Below are 24200 nucleotides of genomic sequence, written 5' to 3' on the forward strand. Positions count from 1 at the left end.
GATAATGCGCCATAGCATAAACAATAGTGCAGTGCAAAAAAATAGTAAATTACGATAATCCTTTAAACTTTGAAAATAGACAGACATTAAATCACTACCCCTACTAAACTACTTAACATAGAGAACGTGCTATTGGGATGGCGATAATAAAAACATATTTTATTTATTGTCGCTCTACAATTTCTGGTCTGATCAACTGTACATTTCTATTTAGCAGCATGATAGTCAAAATCGGTAACTTTGGTTTGTGGATTTTGCACCAAAAAGCTTTTTAGAGATACAGCTTTCCTGCCTGACGCGCTCACCATTGTTACGTCATAATGGATCCCACCTTCGATTGAAAAAGGCTTCAAGGCGGTTAAAGAATGTGAAACACTGGAGGGGGGGCTACAACGTACATCAACCTGCATAGCAGACTTGCAGTAAACAGGTTTCATTATTTGGATTCTCCGGTTCAATTCAGTTCAGTTTGTTTCTGACCATCATTGCAAATACGACGCATTTCAAGATGGGAGAGGTCTGCAAAAAGGTAGAAGCGACAACACGCAAACGCCAAGATATAACAACAATAATGTTATGGTTTTGTTATTTTCGCTCTACAACTGCTAAGGTATTTTAGCGACAGGGCCAGCAACAGGGCTCATTTCATATCAGGTTTGCGATGTCATCACACTACTACTTCGCTTACCCTCAGTGTTTTATTCAAGAAAGAACACAATCGGTACCGCTTTTAAAGTCTTCGGTATGACTTGACCTGGAATCGAACTCCGATTTACCAGCACTGGAGCCGAAGGCGGCAACCACTCGGCCACTGAGCTGGTAGCCTAAGTCAAGATATGTCAAAGATCGACATAACTTATTGAGTTAAAAAACAAACTCAGTCGAATTATCAGTCACGGTGGAAATCTTTAGTAAAATGACTTGTTGCTCTTATTCTCTTACAAAGCATCTTTTTTTTTCGTACAGCATTTTAATTCATCAACAATTTCTAATTTCCTTACCGCACGTCATAGTCTTGCAAACAGTACTATGCTTCAATTTGCGAGATTCTGATTGGTTGGCTATGAGCAAGACACATGCCAATGACATCATATCAAACTTTATAAAAAAAATTCTATTACAGCAAAACAAACATTTCTGATACAAAGCTTTCTTGCTGCTCTGAGCTTCTAAGCAACGCTGTCATCTGATGTAAACATACAGTAGAAAAACAACATTGTGTTTTGCCTTTGTGTCATTTTCCTGTAAGGTAGCATTGACCTATCAAAGTAGCTCCACCAACGTTAGATTTACCTGCCTTGTTATGGCGAGCCTTGTTGTCCACTGCGGCGATAAAACATCAACAAAGAAACGTTTGTTATCCGAATGACCTACGGGGAATAGCTTCCAAGAACTTGTGTGATGTCAATTACAGACCAAGATGTTTTCTTGCAGAGTTGATGCGTAAAATTGACGTTTCCAAGTACAGGCCAAGATAATAATCACTCCAAGCCTGTTGTTTTGCCCCTGATTGGTTATTAATAAAATCACACCCTGGCATGCAGAAACCCCCTCAAAATTTTGAAATCTGTTTTGTCAAAAGGCGATTCTCAATTCTTTTATTTGCGTCAGTTAGCGCGAGTATTGTAAAAGCATACCATGATTATGCCGTCATAATCCCAGTAACATTGATCTATAAAGCGATATGAAACTTTGTTAGAAAGACCTAAGATTGTGAGGAACACAAACATGTTGTGAATTTCACACCCGGGCTTTAGCTGGACTGTGTTGACATCAGCTTCTGTGTTAATAATAAACAATCGAAAAGTCCCTGAAAAGCGTTAACTTCTTTTTGATAAAAGATTGAATGATGGGTTTCATGCATAAATCGAACAGTTTTTCGTAGGTTGACGGGCCTAACTACCAGCATACGTGCAATCATTATATTCCATTTATTGCAACGATCTGTTCTTCTCAACGGCTGAACCCATCTGCAGTCTGTTGAGACGTTATATACAATCTCGACACAAAATTCTATGTCACGCTTTTATTTGGTTTTACAAAACAGGACCTCAAGGACCTCAAACAGGACCTAAAGAGACAAAACCTCTTCCTAAGTCCAACCGTTCTCCTCAACGTGGTGGAAAGGTGGCAACAACGTATGCTATATACGTTGGCTAAACGGCTCTGGCCTGGGGAAAGACCTGGCAACCTACTCCAGAACTTTTGCCAAAATACCTCTATGATGACAAAACGAAAAAGTGGAGACGAAATGGTACCAGAAAGTGGAACCTCCAGGCTGGATGGTACCAATCAAGCTACTGGAGAAGAGCAAAGAGAAGGTCAAATGAACTCAAGTACTAATGACATGAATATAGGGCAAAGCCTTTTGGACCCCTAATTGCTGAAAAGACTTGCAGTGAAATTACCACTCTACGCTTTACTAATTATTCGAAAGCTTTTGATGTTATCCAACATAACATTCTTTGGAGTAGTCTGAGAGACATGGGAACGCCAATGCACCTGCTGGAACTCATAAGGTCATTGTATGAAAATCAAGAAGCTACAGTTCGAACAGCATACGGAAATACAGCTTGGTTTAAAATTGAAAAAGGAACACGCCAAGGGTGCATTTTATCTCCTTCTCTATTTAATATGTACACAGAAATGGTCATGAGGAGAGCAGGGTTGAATAATTCCAATATAGGAGTGAAAATCGGTGGCAGAATTATAAACAACTTGAGATATGCAGATGACACTACCCTTTTGGCCGAGAACGCACAAGATCTTGAAGACTTAATCATCAAAGTGAAAAAGGAAAGTGAAAGGGCTGGATTGAAACTCAACATCAAAAAAACAAAAATTATAACAACTGGTAAAGCAGATAACATAAACATCAAGATCGAAAATCAAGAAATTGAAACAGTGAATGAATTCATATTTTTAGGCTCAAAAATAAGCTGGGATTCTAATAACTCACCAGAGATAAGAAGAAGAATAGCGCTGGGAAGAAATGCATTTGTTGGAATGAATAGCATTTGGCAGAGCAAGGATATAAAATTAGAAACAAAAAAGAAGCTGATCAAAACTATAATATTCCCAATTGCAACTTACGGATGCGAAACATGGACAATGAACAAAACAGACAGAAGAAAGATTGACGCATTTGAATTGTGGTGTTGGAGAAGGTTACTGCGTGTTCCTTGGACAGCCAAAATAACAAATGAGAAAATTCTTGAACAAATTAAACCGGACATATCCCTAGAAGCTAGAATCGTCAGGCAGAAACTTTCATATTTTGGCCACATAATGAGAAGCAAATCAATGGAAAAAGACATCATGCTTGGTTTGGTGAGCGGAGGAAGAAGAAGGGGGCGCCCAAAAACAAGATGGCTTGACACGATTGTAAATGACAGTGGTATGGGAGTGCATGAATTGAAGGAGGCTGCGTGAGATCGAGAGATGTGGAGAAAGATGACGTATAGAGTGACCGAGAGTCGTAAACGACTGAACGGATGATGATGATGATGACAAAACAGGAATTTAATGAAAATAAAGAAAAGAAAAGAAATCATGCCAGAAATAATTTTGCCAATTATTTAAGTTTTCAAAAGTGCACTTCAACGTTGTTTCAACATAAAAGTCTTTGCTTTGATTGAAACCCCAAAACATATTTCGAACAACCATAACTTGAAGTGACATGAAACTTTAAATAAAAAGATTTGCGTGTTTCCAATCTACATCAGGGGTGTAGCAACGGGGATGGAACCTGGGGGAAAAAAACCCCTACCCAAAACTTTATCTTGTCCTCCAAAAAATAAGTTTTAATGCCATTACAACGTTTTACATACCATTGTGATTCATAATGAATGATGTTTCCCCCCCAACAACTGCTTTTGCCCCCTAATTGTCATTGACTACGTCACCGATCCACATCCAGTTTCCAAAATTTGAAGCAAATCCCACCCAAGTACTGGTCATGTGGACTGACACGTAGACACTGCTTGTTTATGACAGCACTGCTTGCATAGACAGCTTGCTCATTCGGTACCGGGGCTAATTGTAACACTGATAAAGATTTTGAGTCAATCAGTTTTGTTATTTTGTTCAACTGATCAAAATATAATAATCCGCTCATTAAATTCTTGTTTGTATTTCGAGCTGAGAAATGACTCAAGAAAATATTTTCTCAATGAGTCTTTCTAGGTTAGTCTCTCTTGAATAGTGATATCAATTGTTGATCCAACAATACGTTAGTGTTGTGTCATATTGACTATTGAGTCTTGTAGGAAGACGATTTGCATACAAAGCCAATATTCAAATGACTTGATCTGAGATAAATGACAACAAAGAAAATGAGCTGAGGAAAAACAAAGAAAATTTCTCAAGAAAAAACCAAACGGCCAAAACAAAAATTGGAAATATGATGTAAGTTAAAACTAAAGTTGTGGCGCCGAATAAAGTACAAAATGTTAAAAAAACATTTTTAAAAATTATTTTTTTATTTAAAACTTTCAAACGTGACCCGGTTCGAATCTCTTCTTCATCCAAAAGAAAGTTAACTCATTGGTTGATTACGCGCCTGGGGTGCCAGGTTCGAATCTTGCCACATTCGTATATTTGCAATAAACTTGCGCATACCAGTGAAATGATCAAAGATTCAATTTACCAAGTTTGCTCCCAATTTAAAATTAGAAAAAATGTGGCATCTGAAAACGGAAAGTAATAATATGTGTAATGATTGCTTGCCTGTAGTTCACCTTGTTTACTCGCTTACATAATCATGTGTGCCCTAGGTAATTGTACGCTTTCTAGTTCTGTACTCTAGCCTTGCCACTGATTCATCTTGCAGTTGTACTGGCAACCAGCTTAGTGGCCGAGTGGTTTCGCCTTCGGCTCTGGTGCTGGTAGATCTGAGATCGATTCCAGGTCGGGTCAAACCGAAGACTTGAAAAACGGTACCGATTGTGTTCTATCCTGCATAGCGCAGTGAGAATGAATCGGGTAATAATGTGATAACATCGTAAACCTGATACAAATTAAAAATGAGCCCTGTCGCTAAAAGACCTTAGCTGTTGTAGAGCGACAATAAATAAAACCATAACATTATTATTATTAGTTGTACTGGCAGAACGAGGAGAATAGAATTGTGCAGAACTATGTCTACCGTAGATATATTTCGTTAACCTTATATTTGTTTTGTTTGTTTAGCACGAATTTAAGTTGATTAAAGCCAAGTTATGTTTCTAGTTTGGTTTATATCGTAACAATTTAATCAACTTAAATTCGTGCTAAAGAAACAAAACAAATATAAGGTTAACGAAATATATCTACGGTAGACATATAAGTCTCAACTGGCGTCACAAGCTTTTGAATCATTAAGACAAGGACTTATGAATACTTGTCTATCGTTTATTCGTAATGACTTGCCCTTTCAGGTTGATTGTGATGCATCTGAACATACAATAGCTGCAACTTTAAACCAAGGGGGGAGACCGGTAGCCTTTTCTCAAAAACACTTTCAAAATGCGAAAGAGCGTACCCTGTTGTAGAAAAAGAGGCTTTAGCTATAATCGAAGCAGTTAGACGTTGGTGTCACTATCTTCATGGTAAAAAGTTTAAATTAATTACTGATCAACGAGCTCTTTCATTTATGCTTGACCCAACTAGCAAAGGTAAAGTCAAAAATGCCAAAATTCAACTTTGGAGAGCAGAATTGGGTTGCTTCGACTACGGTGTAGAGCATCGGCCAGGAGTCGATAACGTTGCTCCTGACACTCTATCTCGCTCCAAAGTGATCGCTAGCTACTCTCAACAACCCAATCTAAAAGACATTCATCGCCAACTTGGGCACCCGGGAGTTACTCGTCTTTGGCAATTCACTCGTTCAAAAAACTTGCCGTTTTCTCTAGATGATGTGAAAAATGTTTGCAAAAGCTGTCGTTCGTGTTGTGAAGTGAAGCCTCGCTATCACAGCTTGGATAAAAACCAACATTTAATACGTGCCACCAGTCCCTGGGAAAGAATAAGTATCGATTTCAAGGGTCCAGTAAAAGGTGTCAAACCATACATTTTAATGGTTATTGACGAGTACTCTCGTTATCCATTTGCTTTCGCATGCAAAGACCAATCCTCATCAACAGTGTTAAAGTGTTTATCAGAACTTTTTGTACTATTTGGCGTTCCTGGATACGTACATAGTGATAGAGGTTCGGCCTTTATGTCCAATGATGTAAAAACCTACCTTACAAGTAAAGGTGTGGCTACCAGTAGGAGCACACCATATCATCCCACTGGTAATTCACAAGTAGAAAGAACGAATCAAACTATTTGGCAAACCGTACAGTTAATGTTACATGATCGTCATCTTCCGCAGGAGAGGTGGGAAGAAGTCCTACCTGACGCTCTACATGCAGCGCGATCATTATTATGCACCAGCACAAATGCTACTCCGCACGAACGTTTTCTTAGGTTTGAACGACGTTCAATGCTCGGGAAGAGTTTACCTGGTTGGTTGCTCCAACCAGGATCTGTCCTGCTTCGTCGGTTTGTCAGGAACAAGGACGAGCCATTAGTAGATGAAGTTGAATTGCTCGATGCGAACCCTAGCTTTGCACATGTTCGATATCCAAATGGCCGAGAATCAACTGTATCGACTACAGACCTTGCTCCTTGTCCGCAAAAAGAAAAACCAGCAGAAGACAACAACGTTACCGCCTCACCCGAACTACTGGATTTAAATTCACAACCTGCACCTGAATCACTAAAGTCCGGACTTGAATCTCCAAAGTCTACACCTGAAAATCCGGTTGTTGAACATTCGCACAAACCGGCCGTGATCGATGTTGAGGTTCCTGCCCTTCGCAGATCCTCTCGGGTACGAAAAGAACCTGACCGATATGGTGCTTATGTGAAACATTGATGTATCTATTTTCTTGAGACAACAAGTATCGAAATTCTAAACATGTTCATAAATCAGCGGGGAGGAATGTAATGATTGCTTGCCTGTAGTTCACCTTGTTTACACGCTTACATAATCATGTGTGCCCTAGGTAATTGTACGCTTTCTAGTTCTGTACTCTAGCCTTGCCACTGATTCATCTTGCAGTTGTACTGGCAGAACGAGGAGAATAGAATTGTGCAGAACTATGTCTACCGTAGATATATTTCGTTAACCTTATATTTGTTTTGTTTGTTTAGCACGAATTTAAGTTGATTAAAGCCAAGTTATGTTTCTAGTTTGGTTTATATCGTAACAATATGCAAAAGAGATTTTGAAGCGATAAATTTCCATTACACCAGACCCATGTTACACCAGACCCATGTTAAGGAACTGTCAAACACGTTATTGAAAGTGATTTTACATGAAACAAAATTTACACGTTTTGAGAGTTAACTTGCAAAGTGTAAACCGGCCTTCAAGATTCAGACCCACAGCACTGTGCAGCAGCATTGCAATGAACCAATGTTTACTGTTCGATTCCGAGTCGTTTTGTGGTTCCTCATAAGTCAGTTAAACACTAACCGTAACGAAATTTTAAGTTCAATGTTCAAAGCAAATCAATGACGAAGTCCAAGGAACAAAGTATCGTGTCACATCAAGATTTCTGGTGTTGAACCCTCTTTAGTGCAACTTTATAATCAGCATGGCATGATGAATATTACATGCGACATTGCATCCTTTGAATCCGTGATCGGGCTGTTTTCTTGCACCGGCTTGACTGGGCGTGTAGTTGTTCTTTAATACGTTAAATTGCTTACCCCATTTTTTTGCACATTAATTTTAAGTTATTTACTTTTTGCAATGTACTTGATTGCCATCTAATCCTGTGTGATCGGTTGAGAGAACAGTCTCTCCACGCTTTATGGAAAGCGATTACACAGAAAGCTAACTTTGCACATTTTTGCGAGTTCATCTCCGTTGTCCAATTAACAAACGTGCTTTGCTAGCAGCAGATTTACCTCATTTGTTCGTCTGTGACATTACAAAGAATATGATGCCATTGTCAACGACTGCATCTTTCCTATTGTGGTGATGTCATAACGGGATTATTGTGACGAAGATGAAGCTACAACTAAAAGATCAAAATCTGTGGTTTTCTGAAGCTATGGAGGATTTGGCATTTTTTCAATCATATTTTTTGAGATAAAAATGTAAATAAATTTCAAAGCCAACGTTTCTGTTATCGGTTGTCTTGTGTTGAACCCAACCGCTTGTTTGTTGTTGTTGAGCCAAGTTGTTGAGCCTAACCGCCTTTTTACTTTACACAGTGATCTTTCTCGATTAGACTGCGATGAACATGTTTTCTTCTTGCATTTATTTTGCATACGGATTGAAACTGAAAGACACGCAAACAATAAGTCAATTTTTTACGTAACTTTTTTTGAACAAAACTTAAGAAACACGAAAATTGTTACTTTTTGCAGACAAATAAGAGTGCAGAGAGAATCAAGCTAAAATTCATAGACAAATACATTGAAAATTACAGTAACAGCAGAAAAAAAAACGAAAGACAGCAAAATCAGTCATTTTTAACGTCTGCAGACGTCGAAATCAATGCAGAAATGACGAATTTTGCTGTTTAAGATATTTCTACGTTTCTTTAATAATTAGCATAAAATTTTAACTGATCATCTTATCGCCCAATTTCCAAAGAGATCATAACTAAGCCAAAACGAAAGTTTTAAAGCGGTGACATGGCCCAATCTCTACCCCTTCTTGCGAGTTTACTCAATAATAATGACTTGATACATTCACTGTCGCCTACAATACAGCTAAGGTTTTTTAGCGACAAGGCCCATGTTTAATTATATATCAGATTTGCGATATCATCACATTATTACCCGACTTATCCTCACTGCGTTATGCAAGAAAGAACACAATCGGTAGGTACCGCTTGGTTTTTCGAATGACCCGACTTGAAATCAAATTCCGACCCACCAGCGATAAAGCTGAAGGCGCTAACCACTCGGCCACCGCGCTGGCACTCACCAGCCAAAAAATAAACTCTGCAGTACTGCAGTGCAAAATATAAATTAAAAACAAATCCGCAGAAATGGATTGATTAGTTAGCTTTGAATCTTCATCCTCGGACTGATCAAGCCTTGATAGGTTATTCCTGGTAGTTTCGCAGATTTGTAGAGGCTCTTGATGCAGGCCCGGTCACCGAGATTGGCAGAGTGAAGTTTTCGATTGTTGAAGTCTTATTGCCGGGGAACTATTCCACCCACTAAGTGCCGCTGAATGCAGAGCAGTCCTGAAATGCGTTGCTCAAACGCACACCCCGAGAGTCGAACTTGCGCCGCTTGATCTTGAGGTTTCTTTGTGTAGGCCTACTGTAGAAAGTCGTGCGCGTGATCACTGAGCTAACGGGGCGGACTAAATTTTAGGTACTTAGTACAAAACCTTGATCCATGAGGCGCCCAAGCACAAATGTTTGTATCAAAAGTTTTAAAGAAAATCATGTTGAGTAAGTTATACATTGAATAGACGTTACATGATGTCAGAAGACTGCAACTAAAACAACAAAACTTGTCAATCTAAATCCATGTACGATTAATTTAGCCGTGTATTAAATCCAATTCTTCACCAGCGAGATTGAGTCACTGATGATATCTCTATTGCAATACGACCAGCTCAGTGGCCGAGTGATTTTGCCTTTGGCTTCAGTCTAGTATTGGTTAGATCTGAGTTCGATTCCAGGTCAGGTGAAGCCGAAGACTTTAAAACCTGTACCGATTGTATTTTTTCTTGCATAACGCAGTGAAATAAGTCGGGTAATGATATGATGACATCGTAAACCTGATATAAAATTCAAATGATCTCTGTTGCTAAAAGACCTTAGCCGTTGTAGAGCGACAATAAATAAAACTCTAACATTATTCTTAGTATTGTAGCGATGCGAAATCAAACGTTTGATTAGAAAAGAGGCATGTGTGGAAAAGCGTCAATGAGTTTTGCCACTTCAGCTCAGGAATACCTGCTTCCTGACTTGGCAAAGCGTATCCGATTTGTTTACGCCACAAGAATTACCAAAATGCTGTGTTTATAAATATAGTAAATATAAAACAAAAACATGACGTGTATGGTACGAAAAATGAAGGCTTTGTAGAATACAACCTCAACATCACATCTGCTTAAACATAATCTATCAATGTTAGGAAGTCATCGCAATGAGTATTATCATCATCATTATAAGAAAAGATTAAACAACCTTTTTTTAGCCTAATATAAAAATAAAAATAAAAGGATAATAAGAATCCAAATTTGCATATTTTATTAAATATTTGACACAGATATTTGCTTATGGATTATAATGGATTGTTCGTCATTCTATTAATTTCAAAGGTGAATTGATGGAAATTGACGTCTTTTTTACATTCAAAAATCGAAACAACGTCTTGTTTAGATAATACACAACCTTAAAATAGCTGATTCTTGAAACAAGTTTTGGCCTCATCACAACGACTCCGTGTCCTGTGGTTGGGTGGTAATTGTAATGACAACACACCGAGGAGTGAATTGCAAGGGACTGCCTGGCATTCTAAGAGGATTATTTCTAACATTTGAATTTTCTTATTATTATTTGCATATTATTCTATTTATTGATTTGCTTCATTGCAAATAAGTTTGAATATAATAAAACATCCATGTTTGTTTTTCTTTAGTATTGATGAGTTACTAAGTCTTTGCTTTAAGATTTCCGTGTGCGACCACAAACGTAAGCAAATATAAATATGAACTTTAGATGAACTTTTGTAATCAGTGGCAAAACGTGGAAATCATTTGTTTTAATGACTACATCAAAGGATCATAATCCACCAGGGGTGGGCAGTGGGCTTAGCACATAACCACACCTTGGAATATTCTAATAGCGGCCATGTTGGATTAGGTTGGAGTCGAGCACAGCACACAGCAGGAAGTATTATTTTGAACACCGACACAAACAGGTTAATGTGTAATGTATTTGAAGGTTTCGATTGTATTTTCATAAATGTATTCACGAAATAAAATGGGTGCAAATCGTTACAAAACATAACTCAATTGATGGTGAATGGCGCCAAGGATAAGGCTCTCACATTCTAACCTAACCATGCAATCCTGGTTCAACTCCCAGCTTAAGCTGGTTGTGGCAAACACTACCCAGGGTGTAATAAATTGGGTGAGAGTAGTTGCTGAAGGAAGGGCGGCGGAGAGAAAGGAACTGATGTCCAGTAACTGAGCATAAGACCAACTTATCAATTTATTGATGTTTTTTATACTCTTACATGTGGCAAAATGGTAGAAATTTACAGTACAACACAGCTTCAATATTAATGAGCCAATTTAAAGTCATAGAGCTTTGTCACATCATCAAACATAGTAGGCCTACAGTGCCTTAGCGTGTATCTCCGTATGTTGGTTTTGGTTACTACAATATTGTTATTTCAATGCCCGTGTTAAAGCATTTCACTTCCTGTCTTGCTAAACCACAATCGCGTGCGCTCAATTGGAGCCGAACCTGAAACCTTTAGTCAATGACGTGTTTCCTCCAGGGTCAAGTCTGACGTTTGATCAAATGAAATTGCCAATCCTTGAGATTGAATAAGTTGTGTGCGGTCTATGGTTTTTCGCTCGTATACGTCAGTAGAGATGGAAGTAACTAATAAAATGTTCCTGAAATTCTTTAATATTCTAAAAATAAATTAAGGGTTTGCTAAAAAACATTTCAAAAGTTCAACTTCAGCATCTCCTGTTGCTATTAACGAAACCTGGTGATACTGACACTGATGAACTCCTGGTATTTGTTGTGCATTCAATAGATAATAATGAGACCTTGCTTGGAGAGTTAATCTGTGCGTTACTGGATTATAATCAGGAGATTGCAGAACAATAGGAGCACCTGGAAAGGAGTTGTGTGTTTTGATAAAAAAAAAGTGTCAACATATTTGTTGGCAAATATCGTTGCTTCAACATAAACAAATGCAAAATGCTATCGCAATCGTTAGTTCAAACGTTCACAAACCTTTCCGCATGAAGCTCATTATAAATTTCTTAGAAAATATAAACAGCTTCAAACCAACTGAATCATAACAAAATTTCTCAGAACATGGCGGAGTTCATAAGTTCTCATAGTCGGCGTTTAGCAGAAAGGAATTGTGAAAATCTTTATCCTTCGATTGACAAAACTTATTTTGAGAGTTTAATCCTGGTAGCCTACTTTTGCATAGGCTACTTGTAGAGGCTTTGAACCACTGACCTAGTTACTGAGATTGGCAGAGTGAAGTTGAAATGTGGTTGCCTGTAAATTATTCCAACCACTAAGTGTCGCTGAGTGGAGCATTTTTCAAAAAGTAGAGAAATAAAACAGAATAACTTTAGCGAGTTTAACATGATGTATTACATACAAAAATATAACATAATTAAAATAAACTCAAACGTTTTCGACACGTAGGCTACGTGTGTCCTCATCAGGAATTAAATCTGCAATATAGGCTACATAAAATGAAAAATCGTAAAATAAATTTGACTTTGCACCACAACTGTAACGACACTCTGGACTGAAAAGCATAAACTGAACAAATGATACGGGAATGATTACGAGTAAATTATGCGGTGAGAAACAGATCACATGTGGTGTAAACTACAGGCATTGGACGAACAATTAAAACACGCACAAAAGGAACGATGAGCCACGGAGAATAACTGCCGGTTGAGAGACGGATTGTTACGTTTGATTCTTAAGGCTTCGATGATCTTAATCTGAAAATCAGATGTGCCTCGAGAGATGATTTTAAATTGGTCGATCGAGACATTTTTAAAAAGTGTTGCTTAAGCGCACACCCTGATAATCGAACTAGTGCCACTTGATCTTAACATTTCTTCGTCCACGAAGTCAGACGCATAACGAAACGAGATACCGACACAGGGAGGGCGTTCAGGCTTTGAGTCGTTTAGTCGCTAAATGCGTAGAAGGCAAGGATTCCATTGTGAATGGAATAGGTGGAACCATGGCCACCTAAAGATACGGCCTGATTTGTCACATTTTGCAGAAATTTTCAGGTTTTTCTAACTTTGGGCGAGCGTTTAAATAAATTTTTCTAAAAATTATATTTTTACGCTTTTTTTACTCTTTTCCCCAGATGACACAATAGGTTTTAACATCCTCACATGTTAAAAAACAAAAACAATTTGATTTCGAAGATTTTAGTCAGACTGTTAATTTTCAATAACAGTCTGATTTTGCGTTTTTCAACTTACTTTTTTTCACTTGCTATTGCTTCTCCAAGGCAACAAAAAGTTTTATGTCATCAGGAAACCGCAAAAAGTAAAAACATCTCAAAAAATGTCAGTCAAGCAATAGCAGTAGCTGTAATCAAAATCTGCAAAATGTGACAAATCAGGCCGCATCTCCAGGTGGCCATGGTGGAACACAGGGGCGCCAGAACAATTTTTGACTGGGGAGGGGGGCAGGATTATGAAAAAAGGGCACTTTTGTTTCTGAAAGGCCAATTTTTTTTAAATTTGTAAGATAAGATATAGCAATAGCCTACTGCTCATCTATCAGCTCACTATCGCGTATTATGCTACAAGTGTCCGGAATACAAGGAAGGACATCATGCTATGTTATTATGGGTTATAGGCGAATTCTTCGTAAACAATTCTTCGTAAAGCAATTCTTCGTAAGCAATTCTTCGTAAAACAATTGTTCGTAAACAGTTGTTGGTGAAATGAAATCCGTCAAAGAATTTTTCGTAAAGCATTTCTTCGTATACATTAAATCTCCATTGCATGCACGAATAAATGCTTTGGGAAGAATTGTTTTACAAAGAATTAACTTTACGAAGAATTGTTTTACGAAAAATTGCTTACGAAGAATTGCTTTACGAAGAACTGTTTACGAAGAAAACGTCGGACACCGTTATTATGATGTAACCTACTGTGTTGCAGAATTTTGTGGCGTGAATAACTGAATAGGCTATTACATTTGAAGCAAAAATGAAAGATTATTATTAGGCTAAAAGGGAATAGTAGAAATTGTTATATTGCAAAATGTGCAATAATGCAGTAGCTTACATGACCTTAAAAGGGCATCATTGCCCCCCTGCCCCTCCATCCACAGAAAAATTGAGGACAGGAGAGACATCCGCCCCCCCCCCCCTGGTAGAACAGTCGGACAACTAGCTGTCTGCTTGTAGTCCATCGCCACATTGATATGCAAGACAAGTACTCATGTCATACCTAACATATGCAAGCGTTACAACACCCAACACATATTCTAAGATGTGTTAGTGTCACCCAATTCGATCAGTCTCTGAAAAGTTCTAGCAAGGTCTCGATAAATTGACTAATCAATCGGCATCACTTTCAACCTGTAGTAGCCCACTGCTGAACGAAGACCTTTTCCTTTTCTTGCCAATCCAGTCGTTGTTATGTTTTTATGTAGGCCTACCAGTTTGTAGTCTGCTAATCAATATATAGTTTTTCTCTCCAGTAGCCTACTAGGCTAGATAGGCTATATCCCATGATTTCGGCTTGTCTACACGATTTCTAGATGACGGAAAGTCTGATTCGACAAAGCTATAGGTCTTAGCTCCTCCAGCAAGACGCCTTTTGTTTATACAAAAGTAACATCTTTGTTTCCATCATTCACATGATTTATGCCAAAGTAGGCCTACTATGTTCCTGGTCAGAGGCACTGGTGGCGTCCTCGTTTGGAAATTTTTAAGAGGCTTTTGAACACGGACAAACCAGGATTTTGTAGCCTAAATTCAATAAGAACAATCAATCGTTGTGGAAAATCACGGTAGCCGACGCCTTATTCAGGCTTGGCCGATGATGATGACTGTAGGCTACGTTTTGTTTTGTTTGTTTTTGTTTTATTATCTTTATCCTGCATTGTGGGAAAGCGGACTTGAGCGCTATGCATCGGTGTACGCCTTCCGACGTACACCTGACCCACGCTGCAGCCGACGGCAATGTCTGTTTCCGGTTGTCTACTCTACTTATGACTTAAATTTGGTACTACCCATTACTCGAAATCGATCACTGGGTAGAGGCAATTATCGTAAAGTTTCTTGCCCAGAGAAACAACAGCAAGTGCGGGTGGCTGGAGTCGAACATGCAGGCTCTCGACTGCGAGCCCAACGCGCTAACCACTCGGCCACTGCTGCCACCACTGCCACCACGGCCACCACTGCCACCTCGGCCACCACTGCCACTGCCACTACGTTAGGCTACTATCATCTTGGCAAAGCAAGTCGGCCGAGTGTAAGTTCAATCAAATTTCGAAAAAAAACACTTTTTGTGCTAACAATAACCTAAACGTTATCATGATGGATTTGTAACAGTAGATGTTCAGTGAGCTTTCAGCCGACCATATCAAAACTGGTTCTCTGTATTCTTTCTGCATTTACAGCTTGTGTATTATTTCTAGTGTAGCCTAGTAGGCCTATTTAGTGTCAGGCCTATATCAAACCAGTTATCTTACGTGAAAGTCAAAGTTGGACCTACAACAAAAAAATTTAATACCGTACTTCTTAACTCTGGTGCTCCAGAAGAATATTAAAATCATCATATAAAAAACACATTTGAAAAACGTAGCAATTAGAAAAAGAATTAAAGTGCAAGATGTCTAAAACGTTTTTTGCCTAGACTGGATAAAGTGCAGGCCTTACTTATTAGAAGAAATGGTGTATTGAAAACGACAATAATAAAACGAAACAAACAGTTGCTTACCGAATTCTCACATATTCCCTAATCACTTCAAATCTCCAGTTCTCCAGATTTATAAAACAATGACCACTCCAGTCCATGCCAAAACGTAAAAAGAAAGATCAACTAGCAAAAATTGTTAATGCATGGCCGGGTCACTCAAGCATGAAAATAGAATGGAGCAGAGATACAACAATAATATTAAATGGGCGGGGAATCGTTTCTAACATACCCACCCCCAAAACCAGAGTTTAACAAATGAGGGTTTTACCACTGTAAAACGATTACAACGAAGCAAAATACAAACCAACTAATTGCCACAAGGTGGCCAAATAAACGACAATGAACATGAATTATGCAAATATCGACCAGAATCAAAAATATTCGCGGTTAGCAAGGATCACAATTGCAACACAAAGGCTGGCTTGCATTACACACAAACTTAATAGAACATGCATAACAGTAGCCTACAGAAGGACATCGAAGACACGCCCAAGAGGAGTTAAAAAACCCTTTTGACCAACATGCTTAGCGATTGCTAAAATTAAGCACAAAAACATAAGTCTACCGACAACTGGAAGTCAGCATAAACGGATACACGAAAAACAAATGATAGCATACATGGTACCAGTGGCAGAAGTGGGGATATGGCATAAACAAAAGCACACATACAACCTAATACTGCACAATGCTATGACCAGCGCAAGTGACATTAACGTCAGAGCAAAAGTAGGCTACCAGAAAAAACACGCGACTGTTAAGTCGAGTCGTGATAATTAAGCAATGAATTGACAAAACACGAAAAATAATATCGCACATAGCAAAAGCATTAGTAGTGAGACAGGTGTGTGAAATAGTCAGACCAAACAGAGCTAAACAGCTACAGTGTAAATAACTGCAGGATGCAAATAGAAACAACACTATTAATGGGAGTCAATAACACAGTTATGGCAGAACTGCTGGATGCAAATGCATCGACGACACCGCGTTAGCTGCGGTAGTGAGGAGCACAAGAATAATAATAGTAAAATAAACACAAACACGCAATACAATTCAAATATGAAACCTAAGCAGCATGAGCAATGTCAGTTGTGCAATCGTGCCAACCAGCCAGCCTAGAAAACAAAATTGTCATTTTAAAAGTCCATACTGCCCTCTAGCAGGCAGATCTTTCTGATATCGCGAACAAACTCTGTACCGTCAGCAACCTTTACTCGCACGCGTCTGACAAGTTTATTAGTGTCCGGCATAACTTCCTTTACAATAGCCTTGGGCCAGTGCCCACGTTTAGTTGCCTCGTCCGTTACCAGTACCAAATCGCCTGGTTTCAAGCTTGGAGATGTGCCAAACCACTTTTGTCGGGGCTGCAGCTGAGGGAGATATTGCAACAGCCATTGTTCCCAAAACTTGTCTGTGAGGTATTGGGTCTTTCTCCAAGAGCGTCGATAACCGTCAGCCTTCATAAAAACATCTGGCGATAGGGTGTCACAAGCTGACCCGGTGAGTATCATACTTGGAGTCAGGGCTTGCAGATCATCTGGTGACGATGGGAGCGAAGTGATGGGACGATCGTTTAAAATTCTTTCAATCTCTGCTACCAGCGTGAGAAGGTCGAACTCATCCAACGTAGCGTTTCCCACCAGCGACCGCATCAATTTTCTTAATAAACGAAAAAATGTTTCGTAGAAGCCGCCTTGGTGTGAGGCACGCGGAGGGTTGAAGTGCCAGTTCGTTTCATGCCGAAGTAAGACATCTGCGACTTTCTTTTGATGGAGGTTCTTGAGTCCTTGCCGAAGTTCGCGGTCTGCAGCAACAAAGTTTCCTCCGTTGTCACTGTACAGATCAGTAGGACAAACGTTTCTACGGCTGCAGAATCTTCGGTAGGCTTGAATGAATGCACTTGCCTCCAGGGATTGCACGACCTCAAAGTGCACAGCACGGGTCGCCAAACAATTAAAAATACAAACATCCGTTCTTTGTAGATCGTGGGAGTTCGAGTAGCGGGTAAACAACCGACAGAGAGAGTCCGAGTCCGTAATCGCGTGTTGTTGGGCTGAGCAATGTTCAATGTTTTTAACCTCTGGATCGTCTGACGAAATTCCGCCAACAAAGTCGGACTGGTTTGGCCAATTGCTCGTGACATCATGCAAAAACTTAGGACCATTGAACCAAAGCTTAGCGGTATTAACTTTATCAGGCCAAACTCCCCGAGACGCGAGATCAGCGGGGTTTAAGGTAGTCGGTACATAATGCCATTGATTGACACTGGTAAGCATGTGAATAGTGCTCAGCCTATTAGCCACAAAGGTGTGGAAACGAGTCGAAGTATTATTAATGTAACGCAGCACAACAGTTAAGTCTGTCCATAAGACAACACAATTGAATTTAAAATCACACTCCGTCAGGATAAAATTGCAGACTTTGGCAGCGAGCACAGCAGCAGTGAGCTCCAGGCGAGGTACGCTAACAGGCTTTAATGGAGCCACTCGAGCCTTGCCAAATAGAAAATTACAAATTACTACAGAATCATCATAAAACACTTTAACATAAAACACGACCCCATAGCCACTGGTACTGGCATCACAAAAACCATGCAATTCAAAGCGGATAGCACATTTACCAAAAAGAGTCAGGCTTCTAGCGATGGAAACACATTCAAGCTCTGGAAGGGCCTTTAACCAAGCTTCCCAATTAATGTTTACTGGCCCAAGGCCATTAAGGGGTTCATCCCAATCAAGTTGAGCGTCACATGCCTGCTGCAGGAGTTGCCTAGCAGGTAAAATGAAGGGTTGTATTAGACCTAGTGGGTCGTATGTTTGCGAAATCATGGAGAGAACGCCTCTCCGGGTGTTAGGCTTTTGTTGGATACTCACCCTCACCTCCATGCAATCGCTCGCAGCATTCCACACAACACCAAGGGTTTTCTGCGTTGGAAGCTGGCACTGAGGCAAATCGACCTTCGACGCCAAGTCTTCCTGCAACACAGAACTCAAGACCTCTGCACTGTTAGACAGGAATTTAGTTAAATGGAAGCCGCCACTTTGTAATAGTTCACGCAGTTGTTGTATTAGTTCGATAGCCTGATCCGGCGATTCACATGAATGACAAATATCGTCAACATAAACATTTTTTAAAACTGTGTTAACAGTGTTTTGATCAGCACCTGTTTCATTGTCTTTGGCAGTCATCCGAAGCGCGAAGGCAGCACAGCATGGCGACGACTTTGCTCCAAACACATGAGTTTGCATACGGTAGTCGACAGGTTCCCGCTTGAGAACATCGTCCGGATACCATAAGAATCGAAAGGCATCCCTGTCTCCTTCGTCTACACGTACTTGGGAAAACATGGCCTTAATATCGCCCACAACAGCGATCGGATGTTGCCTGAAGCGAAACAATGTTCCTACAAGGTTATTGGTGAGATCTGGGCCATGAAGCAGCTTGTCATTTAATGACACGCCTTTAAACTTCGCGCTGCAGTCGAAAACGACTCTAAACTTGGCCGCATTGGTCGTGCAGTGATGGGGCACATAGCACGTCTTCCCTGGTGTGTCTACCACACCAGTTTCAAGTGGCACAGCATAGCCACATTTAACATATTCCTGCATTTTACCACGATACTTATTGAATAACACCGGGTCAGTAATAAATCGGCGCTTCATTCCCTCTAGGCGCTTGAGTGCCATAGAGCGATTATTGCACAAGTCCGGGTCTTCATCCTTCCACAACAGCCCTACAGAATAGTGTCCATCCACCTTCTTCACCGTGTCCTGCATGATCTGCAGCGCACGTTTATCCTCAATTGAAGGACAGGGGGCCTGTGGCTCATCGATGTCATTAAAATCCTGCAACAATACATTTAACATTCTATCGCAAGACTCCTTTACGCTAAGAAAGTTTACCATTACTGGTGAGTTGAGTTGCCTATCGCCACCATCTTTCCCATAAATGGTCCAACCCAGAAGAGTGTGCAGTCCACATGGTTCTCCTGGTGCGCCAGTACGAACTTCCTGCAAAAGATAAGCCTGGTGAAGATCGCTACCCAATAACAACTCAACCTTCCTATCTTTTAGTTCAGGGAACTTTAAGTCCTCCAAATGACTATATGCACTACTAAGTGCTTCGGTGGGAATACTGTGGCTGACATCCACAATCTGGTCCATCACCAGAGCATCTGCAACGGAAAACACAGCCTGCTCTTCCATTCCCTGCACAGCCAAAAAATCAATTTTCTTGTCATGAAAGGAGACAGCATTGGTGGTCAGCAACTCCACATTGCTTTTTGTCGCAGCAACCCCTAAGCGAGATACGAGGCTTGAGGAGCATAGACTGACGCTAGAACCTTCATCGATAAAAGCATAAGTATAGGTATAGTTGGAGGGGTCCCCAGCCCATACCTTAACTGGCAAAACCTTAAAAATTGTTGTCCCAGATGTTGCTGGCACAGTTGCGGACGTTGTTGCTGAGATGCCCTTCTTCAGAGCAGAGGGGCTTTCCTCTTCCACACGGTTTACATGCAGAAGTGAATTATGCCTCGATCCACACGTTGCACAAGATTTCTTAAATCTGCAATCAACCACTCTGTGGCCTGCTCTCAAGCAACAAAAACACAGTCTATGCTTTTGCACCAGGGTTCTTCTTTCTGCAACAGGCTTTTGTTTAAACATCTCACACTTCCATAGGGCATGCGACTCTGCACACAAACAACAGGACTCTTGCTTATGGTTAGCAGATTGGGAAATCTGCTCTTGGGTTGTGCAAACCGAAGCACGCTTGTAGCCACCTTGCGGATTAGATCGAGCCATCGTTGGTTGTAGAGCTCTCTTAACATCTTTGCCTGGTTGCATAAGATGGCCATATTGGCTGTCGGCTCGAGAGGCTGCATCCTCGACCAAGACTCTTAAATCGCCAAACGTGGCACAGTCCGATCCCAAGTGATTAACATTAACAAACTGCTCCTTTAACTTATAAGGAAGTCGCAGGAACAGCCGTTGAAGCACCTCATCACTGTTTAAAAGATGGGACTTACCCCAGCCATCGAAACTGACTTCACACTTATACATCTTGTCGCAAAGCTTTGTGAGGCCCGGCGCATCCCACTCTGAAATAGGGGGTCCTTGCAGCAAATCTTCCTTCACTTTGGCCATGAGTTTTCCAGGGTTGCCAAACCTTTTTCTCAATCTATCCCATGCCATTCCATATGCTCTTTCACTATTTTGCAAGCAACTCAGGCCAGAAATTACTTCCAAGGCCTGGCCTACACAATTGTCCTCCAAAAAGGCGATGCGATCTTCAAAGCTTAGATAGTTTGACTCAATGTATCGTTCAAAACGCCTTTTAAAGTTAAAGAACTTTAACACATTGCCGTCAAACTTCTCCAGCGACAACCGAGGACCATGAACATTTTGAAACCCTGCACTGAGCTGGGGTTGAGGCACGACGATGGGAAATTCACTACTATTATTAGCTTCAGTGCGAAAGGGAGATGTGTAAGGATTAAGAATATTACTAGCACTACTGCTGCCCTGAAGGATACCCTGTTCTGCTTTTACAGGTGGTATCTTTACACCACTCTCACGGGGTGTCACGTGACTGCTAGACTCAGCAGCTTTGCCTGTGTCACTGCCTGCATCCATAACTACCGATGATGTTTGATGTGACACTCGCTTGGATTGCTCTCGACAGCTTCGAATGAGGGTAGAGCATGCTTCAAGCAAACCATAAATGCTTTCCCCCATACGGTTCATCCTAGATTCTATTGAGCCTGATTGCTGTGGTTTGCATTTGAGTAAATCTAAACGTTTAAGGGAGAGCTTCCTTTGAAGTTCAAGGCATCTTTTCTTTACCTCCAAAACTTCAGAAGAGCTCAGGAAATCATCACTTGAGCATAGCTCCATGTCGATGGAAGTTATGCCAAGCTCGATTTCAACCAGCTCTTGTTCTAACACAACAAGACCTGGCAGCTCTTCGCTACTGTCATGTTGACCACTAATATTAGAGGCGGCCTCATGCTGCTCTGTTGAGCCACTAGCATAACCATTTGGCTTACTCCGTCTTGGAGTTTGCTTGGGCTTTTTACGAGCCATAATGAACACACAGCAATATACAAGCTACAAAAAACAAAATCTGTACGGTACTTACCTTAGGTGAGGTGACAATTGACCTTCACGATATTACGGAGAATGTCAGTAAGCAACCTACTAAAATTACAGGGTTTAACGGTAACCAGTTCTACCTGACTAGAACAGTGGCCTGACAGAGTACAGGCTTAGAAGCTTCAATCTTTGGCAGACCTGACAAGACTGCCCAAAGTGAAGATCTATTTACAAAATTTAAACAAAGTTTACAACGTGGCGGGCTCAAAGGCACAAACCAAAAAATGAATCCTTGGCAGACCTGAAAAGACTACCCTAGGATAACAAACAACTAGTTACAAAGTTCAAAGAAACTTTACAGCATGGCAGGCTCAAAGGCACAAACCAAAAAATGAATCCTTGGCAGACCTGAAAAGACTACCCTAGGATAACAAACAACTAGTTACAAAGTTCAAAGAAACTTTACAGCATGGCAGGCTCAAAGGCACAAACCAAAAAGTTAATCCTTGGCAGACCTGAAAAGACTACCCTAGGATAACAAAACAAATTACACAACTAGCTAAAGTGAGCTAGACAAAGGCACATACCATAAATGAATCCTTGGCAGACCTGAAAAGACTACCCTAGGATAACAAACAAATTACACTACTAGCTAGAGTTAACTAGACAGGCATAACCTTGCACCAAGCAAAGGTATGTTTTATAAATGATGTCTAAAACGTTTTTTGCCTAGACTGGATAAAGTGCAGGCCTTACTTATTAGAAGAAATGGTGTATTGAAAACGACAATAATAAAACGAAACAAACAGTTGCTTACCGAATTCTCACATATTCCCTAATCACTTCAAATCTCCAGTTCTCCAGATTTATAAAACAATGACCACTCCAGTCCATGCCAAAACGTAAAAAGAAAGATCAACTAGCAAAAATTGTTAATGCATGGCCGGGTCACTCAAGCATGAAAATAGAATGGAGCAGAGATACAACAATAATATTAAATGGGCGGGGAATCGTTTCTAACACAAGATGCATGGGCAAACGATTTAGCAAAACAAATGATGAAATTCGAGGGACATATTTTGACAGGATAGGCAGGACAGTTACATCAATTGGTTATTGACGGTAAGATGTAAAACAGTAGGCTGACTTGTGAAGCATCGGTGATGATGATGATGACGGCGTATGAGCGATCTTTCCAGGCTAGATTGGAGGGCAGGAAATCTTCAGCCACTCAGCAGTCTCGTCGTCCAGAACCTTCAGATCATGCGCACCGTGTGGAGGCCGGTGGGTTAGGCAGTGGTGGATGACATGGTCTGCGGTCTGTTCCGTGGCACCACACTCGCATTCTGATGAAGGAGCCAGGCCCCACTTGTGCATGTCCGAACGAAAGCGGCCGACGCCAGTTTGCAGGCGGTTAAGCCTGACCCACGCAAGCCTTGCGAGGGACATCCCTGGTGGAAACAGTTGACAGCTAACTTTTGTCTCGGAGACGGTACATGATGTTTGATAGCCTAATGCAGGGTCACCAAATGGCGGCCCGCCACGCTGTATCGCTGCGGCCCGCGGAAGGTATCAGCGTACAAGTATAACCAAAAATACTTTTCTTGAGGAGTTAAAGAACACGAAGGCAAAAAATACCTTCCGGGAAGCATATTTTCGCATTGCATACGATTCCACCGACCGACCAATCAGATTATATTTCTAGGTGGGGGTTGCTTAAGTTATTCCAATGCGATGTACAGCCACACTGTCCCAGTGGTTGATTAAAACGTCTGTTTTCGAATTTCGAAATTGTCTGTGGACTGTGAGCATAGGGTTGCTTATTTTAAGTTTGCAAATGTCATGTAAACACTAGTGCGAGTTTCAACGTTATTGCGTTTCACGAGCAGTGTTCTCTTTATGCAAGTTTTTGTGGGCAAAATAGGTCGGTGTGCCAACTCAATTTATAATAAATTGGCAAAATATTATAACTTATATAAATTTAGAGACTTTTTCTGATTGTATTATGAAAAAATTTAGCTTAGTAGCCTACTGCAAAACATTTTTTTTTAAGAAATATGGAACGCTTCACGATTTTGCGTGTCATCCTTGCGCAGGAACCATGCTAATCTTCTCCGCATCGTTTCAATTATAGTTTATGTAGGCCTACTGCTGAAGCAAGTACTGCAAAATGTTGTTAATCAACAAATTCTTGCCACGCTGATAAGCACCGCAAGTGACAGTTGTCTATAATAAAAGAAAGACGGTTTTATAGACTCTCATAAAAAGGATAGAAAACCAACTCATTGCTTTTTTACAGGGAAGACTGTTCATGAATTACGATTTTTTGGTGATTTCCACAAGCGTTTGTTTCATGGTAGGCTACCTGGTTTCTTTTTCCCTGTTATTGGAGCCTATTTTTCGCTGATATGTTTGCAGGCAGTGGCGGCTCG

General features: G+C 40.4%; 1 protein-coding gene and 1 pseudogene across 1 annotated transcript; both read right to left on the reverse strand.

Annotated features, from left to right (window-relative positions):
- Positions 1-16809: 16809 nt before the first annotated feature.
- Positions 16810-21759, reverse strand: LOC145778348 (uncharacterized). Its single transcript, XM_082589819.1, has 2 exons — positions 18294-21759; positions 16810-18032 (listed from the first exon to the last, which is right to left on the reverse strand). Exons 1-2 carry the CDS (start codon positions 21757-21759, stop codon positions 16810-16812), a joined length of 4689 nt encoding a protein of 1562 aa, XP_082445945.1.
- A 2060-nt stretch (positions 21760-23819) lies between these two features.
- Positions 23820-23917, reverse strand: LOC145779183 (U6 spliceosomal RNA; annotated as a pseudogene).
- Positions 23918-24200: the final 283 nt, after the last annotated feature.

Source organism: Aplidium turbinatum, chromosome 10 (genome assembly GCF_918807975.1).
Source record: "Aplidium turbinatum chromosome 10, kaAplTurb1.1, whole genome shotgun sequence".
NCBI lineage: Eukaryota > Metazoa > Chordata > Ascidiacea > Aplousobranchia > Polyclinidae > Aplidium > Aplidium turbinatum.